The following is a 21,040-nucleotide window of genomic DNA, read 5'->3' as shown; positions in this document are numbered from 1 at the left end:
CGACCTAATACTCGAGGCACAGCAGTGCGTGTTTCGCTCTCACAAACACACAGGGCATACATGAAAACAAAAGCAAACCAACTCCTCTAGGTAAGCAGGTGTGAGTGTGCGTGCCTTTGAGTGGAGGAGGAATAAGTCAGTCAGTCTACGCCTGATCCGGGGCCTGTGTCTGTGTGTGTTTGCGTGTGTGCCTGGGCGGGCGCGCTGCTCAGCCGAGCAGTAAATGGGGAAGGCTCAGGGGAGATCGAGCTAGCAGCCGCCGCGCTGATAATGTGTGTGTGTAGGGAGGTCTGTGTTGTAAAGCAGTGCATTAAAATTTCAGATCGTGGCACGCTAAACACTGAGGCCCGGGCTTCTGTCTGCATCAATGGAGAGCCCCAGGCATGACGTGGGGAGGGGGGACGAGGGATGGGGATGGAGGAAGCGGGGGACGCTAGACACCTTGAGGGCCTGGGCCAAAACAGTGACATTCCTCCACAGAATCATGAAAAGGGGAGGAGGAAAGGGGGAGGGGAAGAGGAAAGGGTAGATAGAAGGAGGAATGGTTAGGGGAGATTTAGGAGTGTGGGTCGTACCCAAACGGCAGAGTGAATTGATGCATTCCATTATTGCGCTTCAGCGGTTCTCTCTCCTTCTCAAACACTCCTACTGTACACACTAACTTCTTTACAACAGAACGGAGGGACAGATAAAGAGAGAATGTGTGTGTGTATAAAAGAAACAAGGGAGAGAAAAATAAATATAGTGAGGGAGTATAAAGAGTATGAGAGAGAAGGAGTATGAAAGGGAAAGATTGAGAGAGTGAAATGAGTAAGGAGCAAAAAAGGAAACAGAAAGAACAAGGTGGCTAAAGGAGAGGAGTAACGAGGGAAGAATGAAGGAAGAGGGAAAAAAGTGGGGAAAAGCAGTCTTGTGAAGACCAAAGAACTAGAGTACACTACACACATATCACCTCATCAAGGCAGAAACCCAATTGAGAAGTCAGACATGCTCAGGTCTAAATTCAAAATCAATAGCACAGACGGGGCTTTGGCTGTTCTCGCCCAGCAGAGTCCAGTTTAACAGACATGAAGACAGCAAGTCACAGCTGTTCTGAGGACATCAAACAGAGCTGTTTCTGAGAGCTAGTGGTCTTTATCCTTCTAGAACTCCAGAGTTACAATATAGAGACAACACATTTACAGAGCAGTCGTTTGCCACAATGCCACAAGCATTTATCTACCAAAGAGTTCAAAGCAAATCGGAATCTATAAATAAAAAAACTAGGTAACTTAATCTAATGCATAGACCTATGCAAAAAAAACATGTTTATTAACACACATCATATGGCCTTTATGTAGATTATCTCTATAACTGCAGATGGACAGAGTATAAGGCGTTGGGTAGAGAGAGTGTGGCAGAGGGAGTCGTCTCTGTGGGGTTGTGGGATTGAGGGGGGCCTCAGATCAAAGCACTATGGCTGGGCCCCCGAGGACTCGCGCCCGTCTCCTCCTTTCTTTCCTGCTCATTACCATGCGACACACACACACACTTATTTAACATACTAACATACGCGCCGCCTAGCCCCCGTTGAGACAAGTTGGCAAGAACCCGCTGCTCTCTCATATACAGCTCAACGTTCCCTCCATACATAAACGCACACACACGAACAAACGCACACACACAAACAAACGCACACACACGAACAAACGCGCACACACAAACAAACACACACACACAAACAAACGCGCACACACACACACGCACACACACACACAAACGCGCACACACACACACAAACAAACGCGCACACACAAACAAACACGCACACACAAACAAACGCGCACACACAAAAACGCGCACACACAAAACGCGCACACACACACACAAAAACGCACACACAAAACGCACACACACACACACACACACACACACACACACACACACACACACACACACACACACACACACACACACACACACACACACACACACACACACACACACACACACACACACACACACACACACACACACACACACAGTTTCTACCGGAGAGAGGTGAAAGAGACTGCCACAGGCAGACACACAGAGGGGCCAGGCGGAAGGAGAGTGTGTGTGTAAGTGAGTGAGAAAGAAGATTCACTAGCCCTGCATGGATTACATAATCTACTGTAGTGAGATGGACACCAGGAGCAGAGCAATCCACATAAAAACATAGAAACTGTGTGTGAGTGAGAACATGGGTTTGGCTTCCAGCTGTGACCATTACTGCACCTGCACCCAGACCACAGTACCACCAGTCCTACAAGAAACATGGCATAGAGCAGATGGACCCACTGGTTGCCCTTTAGGTTACAGAGAACTGGTAGTCCCATCCACCAAACTATCAGGAGTATAACAGGAAGATGACTTTGGGTATGTTAATTTGGTATAGATCTGTCATAACCCACTATTAAATGAATCATAACAGGAGCATTTCACATCTGGTTAGAAATTAATAGGGACATTCTCTCAACAGAGAAAAATGTCATTCTGTGTGCTACCTATATCCTCCCAATAGAATCCCCATACTTTAATGATGACAGCTTCTCCATCATAGTGGGGGGAGATAAACCATTTCCAGGACCAGGGACATGTACGAGTCTGTGGCGACCTAAATGCCAGAACTGGACAAGAACCTGACACTCTCAGCACACATGGGGACAACACCTACTTGGAGGTGACAGCATTCCCTCTCCAATATGCTCCCTACACACAACTACGACAAAACTACAGGTCCCAACTCCTGCAGCTCTGTCGCCTGCTGGGGCTGTACATAGTCAATGGTAGGGTTCGAGGGGACTCATACAGTCGGTACACTTATAGCTCATCTCTTGGCAGTAGTACTGTAGACTACTTTATCACCGACCTCAACCCAGAGTCTCTCAGAGCTTGAACAGTCAGCCAAATGACATCCCTATCAGACCACAGCAAAATTACAATCCACTAGAACAGAACAATACTCAACCATGATGAGACATTGAAGCCGAAGAAATTGCATGCTATTAAGAAATGCTATACAGTTGAAGTTGGAAGTTTACATACACTTAGGTTGGAGTCATTAAAACTCGTTTTTCAACCACTCCACCAATTTCTCATTAACAAACTATAGTTTTGGCAAGTCAAAAGTAATTTTTCCAACAATTGTTAACACACAGATGATTTAATTTATAATTCAGTGTATCACAATTCCAGTGGGTCAGAAGTTTACATACACTAAGTTGACTGTGCCTTTAAACAGCTTGGAAAATTCCAGAAAATGATGTCAAGGCTTTAGAAGCTTCTGAATAGGCTAATTGACATAATTTGAGTCAATTGGAGGTGTACCTGTGGATGTATTTCAAGGCCTACCATCAAACTCAGTGCCTCTTTGCTTGACACCATGGGAAAATCAAAAGAAATCAGCCAAGACCTCAGGAAAAAAAATTGTAGACCTCCACAAGTCTGGTTCGTCCTTGGGAGCAATTTCCAAACGCCTGAAGGTACCACGCTCATCTGTACAAGCAATAGTACGCAAGTACAAACACCATAGGACCACACAGCCGCCATACCGCTCAGGAAGGAGACGCGTTCTGTCTCCTAGAGATGAACGTACTTCGGTGCGAAAAGAGCAAATCAATCCCAGAACAACTGGAAAGGACCTTGGGAAGATGCTGGAGGAAACAGATACAAAAGTATCTATATCCACAGTAAAACGAGTCCTATATTGACATAACCTGAAAAGCCGCGAGGAAGGAAGAAGACACTGCTCCAAAACCGCCATAAAAAAGACAGACTATGGTTTGCAACTACACACGGGGACAAAGATCGTACTTTTTGGAGAAATGTCCTATATATAGAACTGTTTGGCCATAATGACCATCGTTAATGTTTGGAGGAAAAAGGGGGAGGCTTGCAAGCCGAAGAACACCATCCCAACCGTGAAGCATGGGGGTGGCAGAATCATGTCACGGGGGTGTGCATTGCTGCAGGAAGGACTGGTGCACTTCACAAAATAGATGGCATCATGAGGTAGGAAAATGATGTGGATATATTGAAGCAACATCTCAAGACATCAGTCAGGAAGTTAAAGCTTGGTCGCAAATGGGTCATCCAAATGGACAATGACCCCAAGCATACTTCCAAAGTTGTGGCAAAATAGCTTAAGGACAACAAAGTAAAGGTATTGGAGTGGTCTTCACAAAGTCCTGACCTCAATCCCATAGGAAATTTGTGGGCAGAACTGAAAAAGCGTGTGCGAGCATGGAGGCCTACAAACCTGACTCAGTTACACCAGCTCTGTCAGGAGGAATGGGCCAAAATTCACCCAACTTATTGTGGAAGGCTACCCGAAACGTTTGACCCAGGTTAAACAATTTAAAGGCAACGCTACCAAATACTAATTGAGTGTATGTCAACCTCTGACCCACTGGGAATGTGATGAAAGAAATTAAAGCTGAAATAAATCACTCTGCTATTATTCTGACATTTCACATTCCTAAAATAAAGTGGTGATCCTAACTGACCTAAGGGTAATTTTTAACTCGGATTAAATGTCAGGAATTGTGAAAAACTGACTTTAAATATTTTTGGCTAAAGTGTATGTAAACTTCCGACTTCAACTGTACATAGACATGGAATCACTGGTCACTTTAATAATGGAACACTAGTAACTTTAATAAGGTTTACATACTGCTTTACTCATTTAATTTGTATAAAGTGTATTCTATTCTACTGTATTTTAGTCAATGCCACTGCGACATTGCTCATCCTAATTTTGTATATATTTCTTAATTCCATTATTTTACATTTAGATTTGTGGTTATTGTTGTGAATTGTTAGATATTACTGCACTGTTGGAGCTAGGAATGCAAGCATTTCATTACACCCGCAATAACATCTGCTAAATATGTGTATGTGACCAATACAATATGATTTGATTATACAATACATAGCCTACCACATATTAAGCGTGACAGAAAACCTCCCAAAAAGATTTGAGATGTCTTTCTTTTCTTCAATATTGGTCTAGCCTATAATCCACAATTAAACACATTCAGAATTGCCCTTCAATTATAGTGAATTTGAATTTGATTATGAAGAGCATAGTAATATGTTTTTAAAATATATGTTCCTTATTAATAGTATGACACATTACCTTTAGTTACAGAATATCTCACCACTGTGCGTTTCCATCTCCTCCACTCTCTCCTTCATTCCTTTCTCCAGCATGCAGAGAGGGGCTGTCAACAGTTGAATTAAATATGTTTTGATGTGAAAACATGTTAGGCTACTATCGATGTTCCTGAACAGATTTCACTTGGTTTCCCAAATTAAGCACGGGATTGCTGTGGGAACAGGGTTGGAGAGCCCATGGCATACAAAGTCACGCAGCAAGAGACTGCATGCTCCTCAAAAAAGTGGTTGATGTGTGGAGTGAAATAACCGGAGTAGCCTACCCAGCTTGAGTTCAAATCGAACAGGCGGGAAAATGGCCTCCATTCATTATTCGAGTGCATAGAGATGACATACATTTTCCCCTGCCCCTGACCATTTGATAATGGACCATTCTATATCAAAACAAATGTTACATATCAGTAAAGACAAGATTAAATTGAGAATAGTCTGATGGGTGAAAATATGATCACTTGAGGTAATAACAATCTGTGCAGCCTGAGGCAAGGAACAGAAGGGAACCTTTTTTGTGACTTTCTCAAATCATCAATAGCAGATAGTCACATCTTGCAGCCCATATATGTTTTGATTCCTAAAACATTCTAAGGTTTGCATCATTAACAACTAAAGTTACCAAATAACTCTAAATCTAGTGTATTGGACCTGTTTCAAATTATCACTTTTACGCTCAACATAGCCACTTCATACATGCACTCTCCCTGGAATGGTAAAAATATCCTTCTATTTTATTCAGCTAGTTCAATTATATTCTTCTTACTATAAAATCATAATATAAAATAAATGGCATGGGACTTATAAGCTTATTTTGTCTGTTAAATTAAGAAGCTACAACCTATGGCATGACGCATAGCCAGATAACATACAGTAGGCAAAGTTATATTGTTCTTCTGAAAAAAAAATGTCTTCATATCATGTTTCTTTAGACCTGCCTAAAATAAATAAAATATTTATTGTGATGTATATTCATTGATTTATTATAGATGTTGCAAGAGCCTGCATCAGCTGCTTGTATGCGGCTTGTACTGTATGTGTGGAGGCCTGGAGATGCTAGAAGGGTTTATGTTCATTAACGGTCAATTACGAGTCTTTTGCATGACAAACAAATGTCTGACAAAATTTCATGACCGCCACAGCTCTAACGGTGCCCACACATTCCACCACAAAGCCATCACCTACAGAGAAATGAAACTAGAGAAGAGTCCCCTCAGCCAGCTGTTTCTGGGTCTCTGTTCACAAACACAGACCCCACAGAGCCCAAGGACAGCAACACAATTAGACCCAACCAAATGATGAGAAAGCAAAATAACTATGACACACTGGAAAGAAACAACCAAAAATGTAGCACATTTCAATGCTATCTGGCCCTAAAAATAGAGTACACAGTGGCAGAATACCTGACCACTGTGACTGACCCAAAATTAAGAAAATCCTTGACTATGTACAGACTCAGTAAGCATTGTTATTGTGAAAGGTCACCATAGGCAAACCTGGCTCTCAAGAGAAGACAGGATGTGTTCACTGCCCATAAAATGTGGTGGAAACAGTGCTGAACGTTCTAAACTCCTGCCAAATGTATGACCACATTAGTGACACACATTTCCCACAAATCACACAGACCCAAAGAATTTTAAAACAAATCAAACATTGATAAACACCTATATCTGTTAGGCAAAATACCACAGCAGCAAGATTTGTGGCCCGTTGCCATACAACCATAAACAACATTGGAAATACCACCAATATTTATCTGTTTATTTATCTTCCCCCACTACAACTACTACAACTATTTGCACATTGCTAAAATACTGTACATAGCTGATAATATAACACTTGAAATGTCTATCTTTTTAAAACATTTTTGAGTGCAATGTTTAGTGTTAATTTCTAATAGTTTTTTGGTCTAACAATTACATTTGTTTCTTCTCACTTTTCCTTATTTCACTTGGTTTGGCAATGTAAACATATGTTTCACATGCCAATAAAACTTCTCTGAAAGTGTGTGTGAGTGAGTGAGTGAGATATATACACTGCTCAAAAAAGAAAGTTAAACACAATGTAACTCCAAGTCAATCACACTTCTGTGAAATCAAACTGTCCACTTAGGAAGCAACACTGCTTGACAATAAATTTCACATGCTGTTGTGCAAATGGAATAGACAACAGGTGGAAATTATAGGCAATTAGCAAGACACCCCCAATAAAGGAGTGGTTCTGCAGGTGGTGACCACAGACCACTTCTCAGTTCCTATGCTTCCTGGCTGATGTTTTGGTCACATTTGAATGCTGGCGGTGCTTTCACTCTAGTGGTAGCATGAGACGGAGTCTACAACCCACACAAGTGGCTCAGGTAGTGCAGCTCATCCAGGATGGCACATCAATGCCAGCTGTGGCAAGAAGGTTTGCTGTGTCTGTCAGCGTAGTGTCCAGAGCATGGAGGCGCTACCAGGAGACAGGCCAGTACATCAGGAGACGTGGAGGAGGCCGTAGGAGGGCAACAACCCAGCAGCAGGACCGCTACCTCCGCCTTTGTGCAAGGAGGAGCAGGAGGAGCACTGCCAGAACCCTGCAAAATTACCTCCAGCAGGCCACAAATGTGCATGTGTCTGCTCAAATGGTCAGAAACAGACTCCATGAGGGTGGTATGAGTGTCCGACGTCCACAGGTGGGGATTGTGCTTACAGCCCAACACCATGCAGGACGTTTGGCATTTGCCAGAGAACACCAAGATTGGCAAATTGGCCACTGGCGCCCTGTGCTCTTCACAGATGAAAGCAGATTCACAATAAGCACATGTGACAGACGTGACAGTCTGGAGACACCGTGGAGAACGTTCTGCTGCCTGCAACATCCTCCAGCATGACCGGTTTGGAGGTGGGTCAGTCATGGTGTGGGGTGGCATTTCTTTGGGGGGCCGCACAGCCCTCCATGTGCTCGCCAGAGGTAGCTATGATGCTATGGACTGGCCCGCCCGTTCCCCAGACCTGAATCCAATTGAGCACATCTGGGACATCATGTCTCGCTCCATCCACCAACGCCACGTTGCACCACAGACTGTCCAGGAGTTGGCGGATGCTTTAGTCCAGGTCTGGGAGGAGATCCCTCAGGAGACCATCCGCCACCTCATCAGGAGCATGCCCAGGCGTTGTAGGGAGGTCATACAGGCACGTGGAGGCCACACACACTACTGAGCCTCATTTTTACTTGTTTTAAGGACATTACATCAAAGTTGGATCAGCCTGTAGTGTGGTTTTCCACTTTAATTTTGAGTGTGACTCCAAATCCAGACCTCCATGGGTTGATAAATGTGATTTCCATTGATCATTTTTGTGTGATTTTGTTGTCAGCACATTCATCTATGTAAAAAAAAAAAGTATTTGATAAGAATATTTCATTCATTCAGATCTAGGATGTGTTATTTTAATGTTCCCTTTATTTTTTTGAGCAGTGTATATTATATATATATACATGAATGAATATATACTGTATATAGATGTATATATATAGATAGTTGGTGAGTAAACAGGCTACCCAGAGGTAGTGGGTACCTGCAGTATACAAGAGCTCTGGGCAAGGAAGCTTGCTAACAGGGGTCCCATCACTCCCATTGTTTTCACGCAAATACTTTTATGCTAAGCTTTAGATGAGAAAACAAAGCTAAATATTTGATATGTATATTTTATATTATACTTTCTCCAACTTCACCTAGGACCGAGACACTAAGCTTTATGGGTGAATGTGTTCTGTCTCATAGAATATGAGATGGAGAGAAAAGGCTAAAAAAGGAGGATAGTGCATTTATTGAGAGGAATAAGAGAAAAAATAGATACTGAAGAAGTGATGTGAGGGAAGAGAGGAGGATGGCCCTGCCAGAGAGGAAGAGAGGGAGGAGGGGAGGATGGCCCTGCCAGAGAGGAAGTTAGGGGGGAGGGGAGGATGGCCCTGCCAGAGAGGAAGTTAGGGAGGAGGGGAGGATGGCCCTGCCAGAGAGGAAGTTAGGGAGGAGGGGAGGATGGCCCTGCCAGAGAGGAAGTTAGGGAGGAGGGGAGGATGGCCCTGCCAGAGAGGAAGTTAGGGAGGAGGGGAGAATGGCCCTGCCAGAGAGGAAGTTAGGGAGGAGGGGAGGATGGCCCTGCCAGAGAGGAAGTTAGGGGGAGGGGAGGATGGTCCTGCCAGAGAGGAAGTTAGGGAGGAGGGGAGGATGGCCCTGCCAGAGAGGAAGTTAGGGAGGAGGGGAGGATGGCCCTGCCAGAGAGGAAGTTAGGGAGGAGGGGAGGATGGCCCTGCCAGAGAGGAAGTTAGGGGGAGGGGAGGATGGCCCTGCCAGAGAGGAAGTTAGGGGGAGGGGAGATGGCCCAGCCAGAGAGGAAGTTAGGGGGAGGGGAGGATGGCCCTGCCAGAGAGGAAGTTAGGGGGAGGGGAGGATGGCCCTGCCAGAGAGGAAGTTAGGGGGAGGGGAGGATGGACCTGCCAGAGAGGAAGTTAGGGAGGAGGGGAGGATGGCCCTGCCAGAGAGGAAGTTAGGGGGAGGGGAGGATGGCCCTGCCAGAGAGGAAGTTAGGGAGGAGGGGAGGATGGCCCTGCCAGAGAGGAAGTTAGGGAGGAGGGGAGGATGGCCCTGCCAGAGAGGAAGTTAGGGAGGAGGGGAGGATGGCCCTGCCAGGGGGGGGGGGGAGGATGGCCCTGCCAGAGAGGAAGTTAGGGAGGAGGGGAGGATGGCCCTGCCAGAGAGGAAGTTAGGGAGGAGGGGAGGATGGCCCTGCCAGAGAGGAAGTTAGGGAGGAGGGGAGGATGGCCCTGCCATACAGGAAGTGTGTGAGGGGGATTGGCCCTGCAAGAGAGGAAGGATGAAGAGAGGCATGTTGTTGGGAAAAGACCCTGTCGAAAGATTGGGAAAAGACCCGGTCTTTTCAGAGTGCTGTCTGGGACTGTGGCAGTGGGGTACTGTTTTCCAGGGCACGCTCGAAGTGGGGGAATGTTTTCCAGGGTGCGCTCTCAGCTCCAATGTAATTAGCCCTCAGAGACTGAACAAGGAGCCATTGATAAGGTACAAGGCCTTCTGTCTGAGCACTGAGACAGAGTGTGTGTGTACACTCAATGTGGGTGATCTGTCTGTGCTGCTGTAGGAAGTGTGATTGTGTGTGTATGTAGGAATTCTGTCAATGTGAAGTTAGTGTGTGTGTGTGTGTGTGTGTGTGTGTGTGTGTGTGTGTGTGTGTGTGTGTGTGTGTGTGTGTGTGCGCATCAGCCTCCCAGAGTGTATAATAATGAGGGGGATCTCCACAGAGCTTCAGTAAACCGTTTCCATCCCTCCCTTTTCCCCTCCCTTTCCTTCTTTCTCTCTACGGGGCCCTCCATCCCACTCGCTCTCTTCTCTGCCTCCATCAATGAATGAAAGACCATTAACAGAAATATTTTTTTCCCCAATGTGATTAGTGCTACATTATAATTAGATGGATACTTAAGCCTTGTACTAAATTGCTAAACCCTTGTTTGGGGCAGGTGGGTGGGGCCTATAATGCTTGTTTGTGTTTAAATCCTACATTTTCAAACATTATGCTGCCAATATTTGTACATTTGTTGACCCTACATCTGTCTTGGAAGTCAATATGTTAGGTCAGATGTTATATCCAGGTTAGTTATGCTAATCAACCTGGATAAATACTGGTTAGATAAACAAATAATGATGACGTCAGTTACAGAGTTAGCCCAGTCTTGACAGTGTGTGTGTGTGTGTGTGTTGCCAGATAAATGGTCTCTACCTCAGAGAATGTAATTCCCCCCTTGTCAATCACAACGTCCTGTTTGTGAAATGACTTCATTGCAGTCACTCAGTCAGATTGACACGCACAAAATAGAGCTTTGTGTTTCAAAAAACGAACAGAAAGTCCCCTATGCACTTTCAAACCACAGAATTTCATTAAGTAATTTGAGAAGACATATTGAGAGTTACATTCAACTGTTATAAGTTATACAGTGCCTTCAGAAAGTATTCACACCCTTCAAACTTTTCCACATTTTGTTGTGTAACAAAGTGGGATTAAAATGGATCTACACAAAAAAAAGTGGAACATTTTTTATTAATAAATAAATAAAGCACTAATTTATCTTGATTGGATAAGTATTCAATTCCCTGAGTCAATACTTGTTAGAATCACCTTTACAATCAGTCTTTCTGGGTAAGTCCCTAAGAGCTTTGCTCGCCTGGATTGTACAATATTCGCACATTATTTATTTTTTAATTCTTCAAGCTCTGTCAAGTTGGTTGTTGATCATCGCTAGACAACCATTTAAGTCTTGCCATAGATTTTTAAGCCGATTTAAGTCCAAACTGAAACTAAGCCACTCAGGAACATTCAATGTTGTCTTGGTAAGCAACAGTGCATATTTGGCCTTGTGTTTTAGGTTATGTGTCCTGCTGAAAGGTGAATTTGTCTCCCAGTGTCTGTTGCAGACTGAACAGCAGACTAGCAGACTGAACCAAGTTTTCATCTAGGAGTTTGCCTGTGCTTGGCCCTATTCCGTTACTTTTATCAGAAAAAAACTCCCTAGTCTTTGCCGATGACTAGCATAACAACCGTATTATGATACAGCCACCCCCATGGTTGAAAATATGAAGTGGGTCTCAGTGATGTGAGACTTAACACTTATTTCTCAAAAATGTTGCACACAAATTTGCTTATATCCCTGTTAGTGAGCCGTTTCCTTTGCCAAGATAATCCATCTACCTAACAGGTGTTGCATATCAAGATCTGATTAAACAGCACGGACATTACACAGGTGCACCTTGTGCTGGGGGACAATAAAAAGCCACACTAAAATGTGCAGTTTTATCACACAACACAAAGCCACAGATGTTGAGGGAGCATGCAATTGGCCACCAAAGCTGTTGCCAGAGTATTGAATGTTCATTTCTCTACCATAAGCCGCCTCCGTAATTTTTGAGAATTTGGCAGTATGTCCAACCTGCCTCACAACCACAGAGCACGTGTAACTGCGCTAGCCCATATCCGGCTTCTCCACCTGCAGGATCGTCTGGGACCAGCCACCTGGACAGCTGATGAAAATGAGGAATATTTCTGTCTGTAATAAAGTACTTTTGTAGGGAAAAACTCATTCTGATTGGCTGGGCCTGTCTCCCCAGTGGGTGGGCGCCCTCCCAGGCATGTGAAATCCATAGATTAGGGCCGAATGAATTTATTTCAATTGGCTGATTTCCTAATATGAACTGTAACTCAGTAAAAATATTGAAATTGTTGCATGTTGTGTTGATATTATTGTTTAGTACAATTTGTAAAAATTTTGAATAACATAATTCCACTGACATTATGGGGCATTGTGTGCAAGCTAATGACAAAAAAAATCAAAACATAATCAAGTTAAAAATCAGGCTGTAACACAAAATGTGGAAAATGTTCAGGGGTGGGAATACTTTCTGAAGGCACATAATGCTCAAGTACACCACAATAACAACGCCAACGGAACTCTACAAGGATTAGAAAGGGACAGAAAAACACTAGACACCAAGGCCCAGTTGCCCCCAAATTGAAGCATTGGTTTTTGAGGGGTCGTCAGGGATGAGGAACCATAGAAGACTAAACGACCATCTTATATACTACAGACCTCATTGTACAGACCATAGTTTACATTACCAGACTACAGACCAACATGAGACTACCCAGAACACTGCCTAGATTCTAGACCACATGAGATGTCACTGTAACAAACAATAGGGAACTCCAGCTTGAGCCCTGTCAGCGTCTAGGAAAAATGCCAACGTCTGCCAGGCATATCTACACAGAGACAATCTGCCCAGACCAGCAGAGTTGTCACAGAGTGCCACTCTAAACACTGACTCCAGACCAGTACCCAGAGATGATTTAATGGCGGGTAGGGCAACAATACGATTTAATTGCCACTTCAGGACAACAATACGGTGGCCCAGATTAGGCTACATGGTAAAATAAAGAGGGGCCGGCCAGTGAGACAGACAGACAAAGACACACAGAGAGAATGAGAAAGAGAGAGAGAGCTTTCTGCAGCTCTGAGAGAGGACGCAGTCGTGTGTGCGTGTGAGATTGGGAGAGAGAGCAACAGACAAGAGGATAAAAAGAGAGCAAGAGCACTAGCTGCAGCAATAACCTGTCACTCAAATGTGGAGTGTGAGAAAAGGGAAACTTGTTCTGTTCCTCTGAAACAAAGGAGCGCTGGTGTTTAGTTTTAAGAGGAGACAGGGTTCACTAGTTCTGAGAGACGATCAGGGTGACACACACTTACCCTGACAGCACAGTCTGCCAGACAGAAAGCGCTGCACTCTAGGATCACATTCTTGGTATGCAAAGCATGCCAAATACACACACAGTCACACACATAGATATACAGACAGAAACAAAGACACAGACAAACCCATTCTGTGACCGAAGGACTCGAGCAAGCACAACCATACATACCATACACCTCTTTCCCTGAGTGCTGTGTCTCTCTTTACTGACTAAACTAACGAGGCCTCATCCAGTCCCTACACCACAGGGAAGCCTCACAAGGCTATGGGTGTGTGAGATAATGTGGGTGTGTGACTGACACCGCAGCCCTGGCCAATAACATGGGGACTTGGATCACTTCAAACGCGACCCGGGTATGAGTATGTGTGTCTGCGTAGATGGCCTGGCAGTGGCAACAGCAGCTTTCTTTCTTTTAGTACTGCTTTAATTAAGAAACTCACAGGAGCCTAGCTGGGTGGCATACAAAAGTGGTGTACAGTATGTGTGTGTGTGTGGCCGGGAGCAGCAACAGGCAGCATTTCACTCTGGTGGGCCGACACACAAATGACCACCTGCGCACTGCCTGACCCGAGACCACAGGCCACAGGATTCTTCAAAGTACCCACCCTTTGCCTTGATGGCAGCTTTTCCAACAGTCTTGAAGGAGTTCCCACATATGCTGAGCACTTGTTGGCTGCTTTTTCTTCACTCTGCAGTCCAACTCATCCCAAACCTTTTCTATTGGGTTGAGGTCGGGTGATTGTGGAGGCCAGGTCATCTGATGCAGAACTCCATCACTCTTCGTCTTGGTCGAATAGCCCTTACACAGCCTGGAGGTGTGTTGGGTCATTGTCCTGTTGAAAAACAAATTATAGTCCCACTAAGCGCAAACCAGATGGGATGGCGAATCGCTGCAGAATGCTGTGGTAGCCATGCTGGTTAAGTGTGCCTTGATAAATTTGGACTTATCAAACCAAAGTACAGATTTCCACCAGTCTAATATCCATTGCTCGTGTTTCTTGGCCCAAGCAAGTCTCTTCTTCTTATTGGTGTCTTTTAGTAGTGGTTTCTTTGCAACAATTTGACCATGAAGGCCTGATTCCCACAGTCTCCTCTGAACAGTTGATGTTGAGATGGGTCTGTTACTTGAACTCTGTGAAGCATTTATTTGGGCTGCAATTTCTGAGGCTGGTAACTCTAATGAACTTATCCTCTGAAGCAGAGGTAACTCTGGGTCTTCCTTTCATCTGGCGGTTCTCATGAGATTCAGCTTCATCATAGCGCTTGATGGTTTTTGAAACCACACTTGAAGAAACATTCTTCTAGGGCTATCTTCTGTATACCACCCCTACCTTGTCACAACACAACTGATTGTCTCAAACGCATTAAGGAAATACATTCCACAAATTAACTTTTAACAAGGCACACCTGTGACTACCTCAAGAAGCGTGTTGAGATAATGCCAAGGGTGTGAAAAGCTGTCATCAAGGCAAAGGCTGGCTACTTTAACACTTTTATGGTTACTACATGATTCCATATGTGTCATTTCATAGTTTTGATGTCTTCACTATTATTCTACAATGTAGAAAATTGTAAAAATAAAGAAAAACCCTTGAATGAGTAAGTGTGTCCAAACTTTTGACTGGTACTGTACATATACCCACAGTGTATGTAGTAGACACACACACAAACAACCTTGCAACTAACCATGTTCTACCTATCCCAGACTACTCCATCCTCCACCTCACAACAACAATCCTTCTAACACATTCAGGTTGAACAGAGCTGAAAAGCCTCCATGTCACTCATAAATACTTTGATATGAATCATGAAGCCACACAATGATTAATGCTTGGGTACTACTTTGTACTCGGCATCGTTATGGTGAGCAATTATAGACATTGTATTCCATTCATTTCAAGTCAGACATGGCTGGATGGCTTACAGTACACATATCTAGGATCAGATGAGAGAATATGACTGAGTATGAAGGGGTAATGTGATATATGATTATAGAATGAGGTGGGTTATTACAGGGGATCAGATTTTCCATAGATTCAGGTGCAATTACGGCAGATGGCAACCACAGGGGTTTTATCTCCCAATCAAAGGCGCACAGCAACCAAGACGCCTCTGGGGATTTCTTGAGTGTGTGTGTGTGTGTGTGTGTGTGTGTGTGTGTGTGTGTGTGTGTGTGTGTGTGTGTGTGTGTGTGTGTGTGTGTGTGCATGCGTGCATATGTAGCACACAAGCAAAAGTGTGAAGCAAAGAAACTGGGACCTACTTTGCTGTCGACTCTTCGTCATACTTGCTCTTCAGTTCCAAAAGCTCTGCCTGAGTTGCTTCAAGTGCTGAAAAAACAAATCAAGCATTTTGAATGGAGATCAGCAGTGGTTGGATGGAAGAAGTACAACTGCTAGGCCCTAACATACTGCCCTCTATAGATTCCTGTAAGGACTGACTAAGGCCTTTCTGCATTCAATTACATGAGGTGAGGCTTCTAGAAAAGCCCCATCTTAGGTTTCACAACCGAAGACAACTTTGGTAACTTTAATTTACAGTCCTATTACAGCTGCTATTTTCAAATAAATGACATGCTAGCAGTTGATACTTTTCTGGTAGACCTACTTCTTCTATAATACCCAATAAAACAATAAAAACTATGTTTCAAAGGGTATATATTATTAGGCAATAATAACTTAACTAAGCTGGTGGGTAAAAAAACAGACCATCTACTGCCTGGTTGCCCAACCTGGCCACCAATTTCACCAATTGGGGATAAAGTTATATGTTAAGTATAAAGATATTCTCTTGTAACCTCATAATGAAGCAGGTACTAGAGTGAGTGGCTGGGCCTGAATCATACTAGAGTGAGTGGCTGGGCCTGAATCATACTAGAGTGAGTGGCTGGGCCTGAATCATACTAGAGTGAGTGGCTGGGCCTGAATCATACTAGAGTGAGTGGCTGGGCCTGAATCATACTAGAGTGAGTGGCTGGGCCTGAATCATACTAGAGTGAGTGGCTGGGCCTGAATCATACTAGAGTGAGTGGCTGGGCCTGAATCATACTAGAGTGAGTGGCTGGGCCTGAATCATACTAGAGTGAGTGGCTGGGCCTGAATCATACTAGAGTGAGTGGCTGGGCCTGAATCATACTAGAGTGAGTGGCTGGGCTTGAATCATACTAGAGTGAGTGGCTGGGCCTGAATCATACTAGAGTGAGTGGCTGGGCCTGAATCATACTAGAGTGAGTGGCTGGGCCTGAATCATCACTAGAGTGAGTGGCTGGGCCTGAATCATACTAGAGTTAGTGGCTGGGCCTGAATCATACTAGAGTGAGTGGCTGGGCCTGAATCATACTAGAGTGAGTGGCTGGGCATGAATCATACTAGAGTGAGTGGCTGGGCCTGAATCATACTAGAGTGAGTGGCTGGGCCTGAATCATACTAGAGTGAGTGGCTGGGCTTGAATCATAGAGTGAGTGGCTGGGCCTGAATCATACTAGAGTGAGTGGCTGGGCCTGAATCATACTAGAGTGAGTGGCTGGGCCTGAATCATACTAGAGTGAGTGGCTGGGCCTGAATCATACTAGAGTTAGTGGCTGGGCCTGAATCATACTAGAGTGAGTGGCTGGGCCTGAATCATACTAGAGTGAGTGGCTGGGCATGAATCATACTAGAGGTAGTGGCTGGGTCTGGACTCTGGAGCTGATGTGCTGTGACAGCGGACTGTCAGTTCTACAGCAGCAAGCAGGCTGCATGGGGCTGGGACAGTGTTGACAGGCCTAGATTTGTCACTCACTGGGCAGCCGCCAGCCAGCCAGAAAGAGAGAGAAAGCGAGAGAGAGACAGAGGAATCCAACATCTGACACTGACTTCTGGGTCAACATAAAGACATACTGCCAGCAGAGGAGTGTGTTGACACCAAGCTAGCCTTAGCTTACTGTGTGACGTTGGGGGATTTATGCAAAGGTTTGTTAAAGTATACCTATGAAACTCAAGTTAGGGTTGGGCATGTGGGACTATAACTGGGTGTAGAAGGTGAGCTACTGATTACCTGTCTGTAGGGACTGGGCCTTACGGTTTGCCACCTCCAGCTTTGACACCACAGACTCCTGGTTCTCCTGTTGTTGACTGTGTGGACAGAGGGACAGATACAAGTTAGCTTAGCATCACCTCAGTAAGAAACAACATTGTATCTAATGAGCATTTCAAGAGGCTAATGTTGCATCACAGGGGTCCAGTTTGCCTGCTAGCATCACCACAAAACAGAGTGAACAGGTTAAAAAGTATCAACTTTAAAGATAAAAAAGGCTTATAGCATCAAGAGGATACAGGTAAGCCAAGAGATTTATCATCACTCAACGTGAAGGGACCAATTCAGCCTATTAGCACTTTAGAAAAAATAAGACCGGTTACCATAGCACCCGCTCAAATGAACAAGCACTCGCTTTGATTCCAGTTGAAGTGGTACACTGCAAGTGGAGAGGACATTTAAGTGTTGTATTTTTTGCCAACAGCGGCTAGGCTGTTCTGCTCTGTCATGTCTGTCGGGGGGTTAGTATCATCAATACTGAAACACCTGGGCCAACCATCATGCCACCAGCCCTCCTGCACTGGCAGACGACTCATCAATTTACCGCAGCGCTAAAGAGGAGGGGAACATGCAAAACCCTTAAGAATTAATGTCAACTCCTGACTGGCTAGCTATTACTGAGGACGAGATGAGAGGGGACGAGATGAGAGGGGTTGAGAGCCCGTTTCTCCTTGGGAGTTGGTTCATTATAAGGACAAACTGTCAGTTTCGAAAGGGAAAAGCTATAAAGGTTGGGAGTAGTTAGTTATCAATGATATCACTGTTTATAGTATGTATGGGTGGTCGCCAGATTTGGAAATGATAATGAAGACATAAGGTTTTACAATCTGGGCTATCTATTTTTTGTCTGTATTTAGGTTTCATAGAGTCTGAGATATCACCAGATATCACATACCCTAAGACCTTGCCAGTGTGTGTGGCCTAAATGGAGTGTTGGTGAGATACATTGGTCAAAATCGGGGCACAAAATCAACCAATCAAAATTGGTCTACAGGGATAAAAAGGCTATCTCCACCAACAGCAAGAATCACCATTCTCACCAGAGAACCTCTCAACCTCAAATGCATTAAAAAACGAGGAAGTGCCTCAGCCAAAGCAAGGGAGACAAACCTCACTGACACATTGGTTCTGACTGCCCCTGTGGATGACTGCACCCCTGTTGTGCCTCTACTCATCCCCATGTCACTGTACTGTACCTCTGCTCTCTCCCTCCCCTCCCTCTCTTTCCTCCCAGGTGCTATTTTTGGGTGACTAGGAAACATTAATATAATTCAAGGTAGCAGAATGGGGTCTATGGTGGCGCCTTTGTAACAAGGGTGAGAGCGGTGACAATAGGTTACAATGGGGCCTTATTGTTGCCCTCTGACATAACAGATAACAGAGCCGAACTGTGTCCCTGTCCGGTGAGTGACAGTCTGGCAGCAGTGATGATCAGGAGGCTCAGTGCGGTATTACCATCCATACGGGGGGGGTTTAGGAGTAAACAAACAGCGGCGAATTAAAAGGTATTACAGTGCAATGGGATTACTGTTAGGGTGGGTTGGTCCCAATAAAAGCCTTGTGTAACGGCCGCATATGCCTCCATCAGGACAAACTGATGGGATCATATAACAGTGTGTGACACTATTAGTGTATAGTGTTCGAGTTCAAATTGAGATATCGCCCATGATTAGGAGCAAGTTCAATAGGAATACAGTGGGTTAAAACAATGCAAAAAACGAACGAGTGCCGGTTATCTCCCGTTCCTGATTCAATATTTGCTCAGCTCAAGTGCTGAGTGAAAGTGTAAATGACAACGTGATAGGGAGTCTGTTTCAGTGCCCTTCACAACAACCCTGATGCATCTGATAAACTACCGCCAATCCTCACTGGAAGGTTAACTAAACTTGGCCACCCACTTATCTACAATAAATCAAATCAAATCAAATCAAATTTTATTTGTCACATACACATGGTTAGCAGATGTTAATGCGAGTGTAGCGAAATGCTTGTGCTTCTAGTTCCGACAATGCAGTAATAACGAGCAAGTAATCTAACTAACAATTCCAAAAAAAACTACTGTCATACACAGTGTAAGGGGATAAAGAATATGTACATAAGGATATATGAATGAGTGATGGTACAGAGCAGCATAGGCAAGATACAGTAGATGATATCGAGTACAGTATATACATATGAGATAAGTATGTAAACCAAGTGGCATAGTTAAAGTGGCTAGTGATACATGTATTACATAAGGATGCAGTCGATGATATAGAGTACAGTATCAACGTATGCATATGAGATGAACAATGTAGGGTAAGTAACATTATATAAGGTAGCATTGTTTAAAGTGGCTAGTGATATATTTACATCATTTCCCATCAATTCCCATGATTAAAGTGGCTGGAGTAGAGTCAGTGTCATTGACAGTGTGTTGGCAGTAGCCACTCAATGTTAGTGGTGGCTGTTTAACAGTCTGATGGCCTTGAGATAAAAGCTGTTTTTCAGTCTCTCGGTCCCAGCTTTGATGCACCTGTACTGACCTCGCCTTCTGGATGACAGCGGGGTGAACAGGCAGTGGCTCGGTGGTTGATGTCCTTGATGATCTTTATGGCCTTCCTGTAGCATCGGGTGGTGTAGGTGTCCTGGAGGGCAGGTAGTTTGCCCCCGGTGATGCGTTGTGCAGACCTCACTACCCTCTGGAGAGCCTTACGGTTGAGGGCGGTGCAGTTGCCATACCAGGCGGTGATACAGCCCGCCAGGATGCTCTCGATTGTGCATCTGTAGAAGTTTGTGAGTGCTTTTGGTGACAAGCCGAATTTCTTCAGCCTCCTGAGGTTGAAGAGGCGCTGCTGCGCCTTCCTCACGACGCTGTCTGTGTGAGTGGACCAATTCAGTTTGTCTGTGATGTGTATGCCGAGGAACTTAAAACTTGCTACCCTCTCCACTACTGTTCCATCGATGTGGATGGGGGGGTGTTCCCTCTGCTGTTTCCTGAAGTCCACAATCATCTCCTTAGTTTTGTTGACGTTGAGTGTGAGGTTATTTTCCTGACACCACACTCCGAGGGCCCTCACCTCCTCCCTGTAGGCCGTCTCGTCGTTGTTGGTAATCAAGCCTACCACTGTTGTGTCGTCCGCAAACTTGATGATTGAGTTGGAGGCGTGCATGGCCACGCAGTCGTGGGTGAACAGGGAGTACAGGAGAGGGCTCAGAACGCACCCTTGTGGGGCCCCAGTGTTGAGGATCAGCGGGAGGAGATGTTGTTGCCTACCCTCACCACCTGGGGGCGGCCCGTCAGGAAGTCCAGAACCCAGTTGCACAGGGCGGGGTCGAGACCCAGGGTCTCGAGCTTGATGACGAGCTTGGAGGGTACTATGGTGTTGAATGCCGAGCTGTAGTCGATGAACAGCATTCTCACATAGGTATTCCTCTTGTCCAGATGGGTTAGGGCAGTGTGCAGTGTGGTTGAGATTGCATCGTCTGTGGACCTATTTGGGCGGTAAGCA

At 44.9% G+C, this 21,040-nt stretch overlaps 1 protein-coding gene across 6 annotated transcripts in view; it reads right to left on the bottom strand.

Annotated features, from left to right (window-relative positions):
* LOC112229108 (homeobox protein cut-like 1) overlaps positions 1 to 21,040 on the bottom strand; it is a 227,154-nt gene that overhangs the window by 79,732 nt on the left and 126,382 nt on the right. For all 6 annotated transcript variants that reach the window (XM_042309689.1, XM_042309690.1, XM_042309694.1 and 3 more), the window contains exons 7-8: positions 17,511 to 17,587; positions 15,739 to 15,805 (exon numbers count right to left, since the gene is read on the bottom strand). In XM_042309689.1, coding sequence (XP_042165623.1) covers positions 15,739 to 15,805; positions 17,511 to 17,587 — 144 coding nt within the window. The remainder of the gene's footprint in view (positions 1 to 15,738; positions 15,806 to 17,510; positions 17,588 to 21,040) is intronic.

The sequence above is a fragment of the Oncorhynchus tshawytscha genome, linkage group LG30 (assembly GCF_018296145.1).
Source record: "Oncorhynchus tshawytscha isolate Ot180627B linkage group LG30, Otsh_v2.0, whole genome shotgun sequence".
Classification (NCBI taxonomy): domain Eukaryota; kingdom Metazoa; phylum Chordata; class Actinopteri; order Salmoniformes; family Salmonidae; genus Oncorhynchus; species Oncorhynchus tshawytscha.
The sequence above is the reverse complement of the archived record's forward strand: the minus strand, read 5'-3'. Positions and strand labels throughout refer to the sequence as shown.